At 43.5% G+C, this 7,181-nt stretch overlaps 1 protein-coding gene across 1 annotated transcript; it reads left to right on the top strand.

Annotated features, from left to right (window-relative positions):
* The first annotated feature begins 1,309 nt into the window (after positions 1–1,309).
* LOC119292331 (serine/arginine-rich splicing factor RS31-like) lies at positions 1,310–4,057 on the top strand. The gene is made up of 5 exons (XM_037571179.1): positions 1,310–1,568; positions 1,829–1,941; positions 2,022–2,254; positions 3,194–3,563; positions 3,739–4,057. Exons 1-4 carry the CDS (start codon positions 1,463–1,465, stop codon positions 3,561–3,563), a joined length of 822 nt encoding a protein of 273 aa, XP_037427076.1. The 5' UTR covers positions 1,310–1,462; the 3' UTR covers positions 3,739–4,057.
* Positions 4,058–7,181: the final 3,124 nt, after the last annotated feature.

Raw genomic sequence — 7,181 nt, 5'->3', positions numbered from 1 at the left:
CATTTCATGGAACAAAGTCTGCATTCCAAAAGATCAAGGGTGCCCTGGGTGTGCTCAACATTGTAATTCATAACAAATGTCTCTTGATGAAGCATCTCCATAAATTCTTAAATCATCATGACCTGCCATGGGTCCATCTGATTTGGGAATCATACTATCCCGAAGGAGTTATTACCCAAAGACCACAGGGATCTTTCTGGTGGAAAAACATTCTCAAGCTGCTCCCCTAATACAAAAAGATTGCTATTGGATCCTTTGGACAACGGAACACTATCACCCTTTGGGATGATAATTGGGGAGTGGGGATACTCAAAGACAAATTTCCCCAATTATTCCCCTTCTCCAACAAGCACAATTTGACAATCCAAGACTACCTTCAAGCTGATAATGCACTAGATAATTTTCACATCCCACTCTCAACTGAGGCACATCAACAGTTTTTTGCAACTTCAAGACATGCTCCAAACAGCTGGATCTGGACATCACCATGACAAATGGAGTTACCCTTGGGGATCTGATTACTCTTCCATTAAGATGTACAAGTTGATCGCGATGGGGGACAAAGCAGCACACATCTTTGCAAAGATATGGAAGAATGCTGCAATGCTGAGATATAAAATTTTCTTCTGGATGCTCTTACATGACAGGGAATCTCCTGCATAGGAAACCTTTTCACTTACCATCATACAAATGTGAGATGTGCCACTCCAATGCTGAAGAAACCTCCCTACACTTATTTTGGGACTGTGACTTTGCCTCAAGTTGTTGGGAAGCTCTGATTGGTCATAGAAACAGGGGCTTATCACCCTATGTCCAAATTACTCTCTTGGTTAAAGCCCTTCCCACATCAATTGCCATGGAAATCCTCATCGTGGGATGTTGGAACATCTGGATTCAAAGAAACGGAAAAAAATTCAGAGCAAGGCAGCAGTCCATTCAGGTTTGGAAGTGCTTGCCGAAACATGATCTCCTGCTTCTCAAGCCTAGAATCAGGTCCAAGTTTGAAGCCCAACTTTCTAGCTGGATTGATCGGTTTCTCAATTAAGATCTCTTAACATGTCGGGTTTTGATAGAACATGAGTTGGTTAACTTGGCCCTCTGTGGCTTGTAATTTTTTGTAAATACTTTTGCTTTTATTAATATATACCGATTGTTCTACGGGTTTCGGTTCAAAAAAAGAAAAGACGCCTGAGCTAAAATTGGTCTCTGAACTCGGGCTGATGGTCCATGATGGAGTGTGTATATAGCAGCTTGCCGTGAAAGCCGGAGCGGACCGAGCAAACTGAACCGAGCCGAGCGGCTGGCTAGGCCCATGAAGAGCCCACAACGTCCACTTTGTGGGTAGCTTGCTTTTGCTATTGCTAGAGTTAGGGTTCCACTTCCACCTCCCCTCCTCTCTCGCCGTCGCCGTCGCCGTCGCCGCCGCACAGCACAGCAGGGACCTCACCGGAGTGGGTGAAGGATGAGGCCGGTGTTCTGCGGCAACTTCGACTACGAGACGCGGCAGTCGGATCTGGAGCGCCTCTTCTCAAAGTACGGACCCATCCGCCGCATCGACATGAAATCCGGTACTCAGCTCTCAGCTCTCATCGTGCTCTGCTCGTGTATGCTCTGCTCTGCTCTGCTCGTGTCCCTCAAATAGAAATAGATGATAGATAGATTGCTCTGCTCTGCCTGCTCGTGTCCCTCAAATAGAAATAGATGATAGATAGATTGCTCTGCTCTGCTCTATGGATGAATGAATGAATGAATGAATGAACGAATGAATGAATGCTCAAAAAAGAAACAACTATCTAAATTTCAATGCAACTGTTTCTACATACTGCAGGCTACGCCTTTGTCTACTTCCAAGACGAGCGCGACGCCGAGGATGCAATAAGGCGCCTCAGCAACGCCGAGTTCGGCCAGACCAGCCGCAGGCTCTCCGTCGAATGGTCAAGGGTAACCCTCTTTCTCTCTCTCTCTCTCTTTGTCTGTCGAATGAATGACATGTCTTCCTAAATTCAAATTCATTCCTCCAGCAAGAGGAGCCGGTCCCCAAGAACCGCGACAGGCCTACAGGGGCAGATGCAAAGCCCACCAGGACGCTCTTTGTTATCAACTTTGACCCCATCCGCACCAAAGTCGTCGACATCGAGAGGCATTTTGAGCCCTACGGCAAGATTGCAAACATTCGTATCCGCAAGAACTTTGCTTTCGTGCAGTACGAGGCGCAGGAGGACGCCAGCGTAGCCGTCAACAAGACCGACAAGAGGTATCATCCGCTTCCCACTGCCCATCCTCCATCCAGTATCAACAAACAATGCTGCAAATCTTGTATGACTGACTGATTAGTTGTTTGCTCTACACTAGAGCCCCGGGCAGGCATGGCATTGCTCTGCTATTACTGCATCTAACGATGCACTGATTCTTCCGTCATTTCGTTTGGGGTGGGGTCCATAACATCTTCATACTGGATTCCCTCCCCCCGACTAGTTAGGTTATTTCGCATTGTGTGCCGAGGTCTCAAATTCTCTGCTACATCATGTGACTGATGCAATACCTGACATGGATTCTTATGATAGTTGGATGGTCTTTCTTCTTACAATAATTATTTTTACATCAATACGAAAGCAAAACTGTTAGGTAGGCTGCAATTTTTAGGCCCTCAAATATTATCTGCGCGCTTGCTCCACTGAAGCACCGTCAAGTCATTAACTCTCCAATGTCGTAGGAATGCTTGCTCTGCTCCACTGAGCCATCGTCTAGTTCTGCTTCATGCACTTTGGCAAGTAGATTTGCTAACCAGTTATTCTTTTTTGAATTAATCCGCCCCCCTTTTTGGGTCTTGAGCCAGTTTCATGTGGATGGCCTCAGTTTTGGTTTGCTGAATTTACACTGTCATGCCATATGCAGTTGCAATTTTCCCTTGTAAATTTGTAGCTACTTTTCTAGGAATTGAAATTTGATGAAGTACGTTTGCTGCTGAAGCTTTTCTCATTGTCTCTTCTGCTTCATATTATCTGCAACCCCCTCTTATATCATTCATAACATACATGGTGATTATTTTTGGGATAGTAGCTTCTAGGCTGCTCTTCCTATCAAGTCTAATGTATCTGTAAACTGTAGTATTGTCGGCATCTTGCTTTGCTCGTGCAGACTTTTACATCACATTTCTCATTGCTGGGTGTCATCCCTTCCTGTTTCTGTGCAGCACGATATTGGACAGGGTAGTGACGGTTGAATACGCCTTCCGGGATGATGACAATGAAAGAGATGACAGACATGGCAGTCCCAGGCGAGGCGGTGACAGATACGGCAGCCCGAGACGAGGGGGTGACAGATATGGCAGTCCCAGACGAGGCGGTGACAGATATGGCAGTCCAAAAAGAGCTGACCAGGGCAGGCGTCCCTACGTGCGGTCCCCTAGCCCTAGGTACCGAAGGGATTACAGTCCAGATTACGATCGCCGTCCACGTAATTCTGGGTATGATCGCCGCGATGGAGCACCCTATGGTAGGAGCCGAAGCCCTGTGTATGATCGTTATGAAAGAGGCAGGAGCCCCGGCTATGGTCGTTATTAGGTAAGAAGACCCTTCCCCGGACCCTGCGCAAGCGGGAGCTACATGCACTGGGCTGCCCCTTATTATTATTATTTTTTACTACGTTTCCTAGCATATCTTTGAAGTGCTTATTCTGTTTGGCGGTGCTACATTTGATTTTCGATCCCATTGGTTGTTGTTGACCCACACCTTTCAGGGTGGATTGATTTCCAAGGATCACAAAGGAAGGAACCCCAGGGAGTAAGGAGGACCCTTTTCGGCCGTGTTCTATTTTTTTTCATATCAACACCACCTTGTGTATTTGAGACGGATAGTTCATATCAGAGGTGGGATCATCAAGCTGCTGTTTTAAGCGATTGTATGCGGTTATGCCTCTTAATGGCCTCTTGACAAACTATGACGGTGAATCCCTATGCATTTCCCATCTGACTCTTTGGAGAAGTAGTTTGTTTGTTTGTCTGTTTGTTTGTTGTGATGATCGATCCCTGTATGGTATTGGTATTGGTATTGGTATTGGTATGCCTTCCAGTTGACTGACTATAAAATGTTGTAACGCCCAAAATATGGTTGAGTGGCAATGGTTTTTGTTTGTTGTGGTCTGCCATCCATTGCCATTGAAAGTTAGCATGGCCTGGAGATTTATCCACTCCAACTCCACTTATTTGTTTTCCCAATGACCGATCTTGTTGTAAGTTTCACTGAGAATTCATTTTCTAGATAAAATTCAGTTAGGTGGGGAAAAAGAGTTTGCATTTCAAAAGGGACTGACTGAATTTATGTATCAGTCAGGCCATGCTGCTTACATCTGTCTGCTTGGGACTTTAGAGCATCTATAGTCGGACGCCTCAAACGCCCACGCCCGCTTTCTGTGTGTGCCAGTTGTCGCCAACCTTTTCTTTCCTGCCGCTGCACGCTACCTGTTGGCCTGACAAAGGAAGGAGGGCTTGTGGCCATTCAAAAACAACATGCACTCAAAATTCATAGTTTAGTTTTGCAAGACGATATATAGCTTGTTTTTTTTTTTTGAATAGTTTGGATTGCTTACCACATGTGTCATGTGGTAGATGATATATAGCTTGTGGCAAAGGAGGGAACTGTGTTTTGTTCTTTTTCCTTTTATCCTCTCTCCTATTTTCCTTTTCCTTTTTCTTTTTTCTTTTTCTTTGACTTTTTCCTTTTTTCTATTTACTGTTTCTTTTTTTCTCCCATAAATTCAAGAATTTCAGAATTCCAAAATTTTGTGTTCCCGTTTCCAAAAATTGTTAATAGATCCAAAAAATGTTCACATTTTGAGGAATTTTGAAACATTCTAACAGTTTTTCTATTTCTATAAGTTTCATATAAAATAATTCGCAAATTTAATCAAATGGAATACAAAGACTGGGGTCGTTTTAAGTTCTTTCAATTGAAACAAGTTGAGAATTTGGAAAAAAGTTAACATAATTGAAAAATGTTCAATGTTTTAGTAAAAAGTTGAGGAATTTGGAAAAAAGATTCCGAAATTGAAAAAATTCATCGATTTGAATAATAGTTCATGGATGTGAAAAAGTTTCAACGATTTGAGAAAAAAATCATGGTTTGAAGAAAGTTTGCGAATTTATGAAAATGTTCACAAATTTAAAATAATGAACTAAAAAATGAAAAAAAGACATAGAAAAGAAAAATAAGACTAAAAGTGAAGAAAACCAAACCGAAAAGACGCACAACAAGAAGAAAAAAGAAAGTAAATAGGCACAACAAGGTTGTTTTCCCAACTGGTTAGGTACACTAGAAGGTTATAGTTGGAACCCCACCTGAGGCACCTATTTTAAAAAAAAAATTAATATAAGAGAAAAAAAAAGCAAGCTAATGGGCACGTACGGCATATATGTTTCGGTGAGCTACCCTTCGTACATATGTAGGTAAAGTACGATTTGCCCTCTACTGCTACGCACACTCAACATAATCCTAGATTGTTTTGGAATACTATTTCACGTTGATGAAAATTCAGGGTGTCAAATCAAACCCTGTCACCTACTGCTCGCTGGTTAATGGATTCAGTAATTAAAACCGGGCCGGCATCTCGATGAGGTCTCCGGTATGGGCTTGTTAACTTACTTGATAATAAAGTGTGTACTTTATTAACTTATAATGTCGCATCAAGAGAATACAAATCATCATGAACTCACACCTGGCCTCTGCATAATTAGAATGCACACAGCCAACACGAACTCTCCCTCTCTCTCACACACACACATACACACACAAAGTACAAAAAAATGCAAACTCCAAAATCCCGTAGTGAGCTATAACATGCAGCAATAACCAACAACATCAATCATCACCGATGACAGCACCTAGACATGGCGAAAGTGCTTCAAAAACGACGCCTTTAAAAAGAGAACAACACGTGAGCGCCGTCATCGCCAAATTCACCCACGAAGGGTTAATCTTGGGTTTTCACCTCGAAGAGGAAGTTCTAGAAAACTCTCAACAATGCCTTCAACAAGGGAATGGTGTAAGAACACCACCATTGCTAGGTACAACCAGTCCAGGTCAGACCTAGAGTTTTTACTCCAGAACTCAAATCCTTGTTCTTATAGCACCACCAGACCAATGTCACCCTGTACTGCCGCCTCCCACTTCCAATGAAGAAGTTACTGCTGCAAGCCAGATTGTCACTCCTCAACGGCCATATACCCTCACAACTCTGACATGGACAAACGCAACTGTGCATACCACATATATGGGAAGCAGGTCGGAGCACAACCGCCAGCAACAACAAGGTAATTGACACCACCAAAAACCCATGAGAGGCCATCCGACAGCCCCAAGTCTTCAACAATGGTTGGACACAATTTGCAGTCAAAATCCATAATTGCCATCAAGAGCCCACAAAGGCGAACTGAGAGTCGTGTCTTCATGGAAGTCAAGCTGACAACGGAGGGGGACACGAAGCCTCGTCCAGGGCCAGATCACCTGCTGCCCAACCGGTATAGGAATCCCCATGCAATTGCCGCCCTATCTCGAACGCGAAGGAGATGGCCGCTACCGCCTAGTAGATCTGATCTGATCCAACATGGGCCATAGCCATGCATCACGTCGTGACGTAGTAGACCACTATGTGGCTGCACCATGCCCTGGCAGGCCGGATCCCCTCGCGCACAACCGTAGGTGACCTGGGAGGAGTTGTACGAGGCCATGGATGCATGGCATGGAGCCAGCCACTAGTCAAGATCAAGGAGACACACATGAGCTTGTTAACTAAACAAGTTAATATGTTACCCATGGTAGAGGATATATGGAAACGATGGATCTGCATCACATAATGAAGGGTCGGAGATCAAACGGTAAGTATTTGGACATGATGGATACATATCAATGACATAATGAAGGCATTTGCATAAAAATTTCCAAACATCTCACAGTTTCTGCATATATATATATATATATATATATATATATATATATATATATATATATATATATATATATATATATATATTGATATATACACAACTGGACCCTGAATCCTGGTAAATGGAAGAGAATTTGCAATTTTTAGTGCTCCCAGGACCCAATGCATGCTACTCAGCCAACTATGTGGCCACTGTGGATCTCAGTTGGCTTTGAGACTAGTACTCCTACGTGTGCGTTGCA

The sequence above is a fragment of the Triticum dicoccoides genome, chromosome 4B (assembly GCF_002162155.2).
Source record: "Triticum dicoccoides isolate Atlit2015 ecotype Zavitan chromosome 4B, WEW_v2.0, whole genome shotgun sequence".
NCBI lineage: Eukaryota > Viridiplantae > Streptophyta > Magnoliopsida > Poales > Poaceae > Triticum > Triticum dicoccoides.
This window is presented reverse-complemented; position numbering and strand designations above follow the sequence as displayed.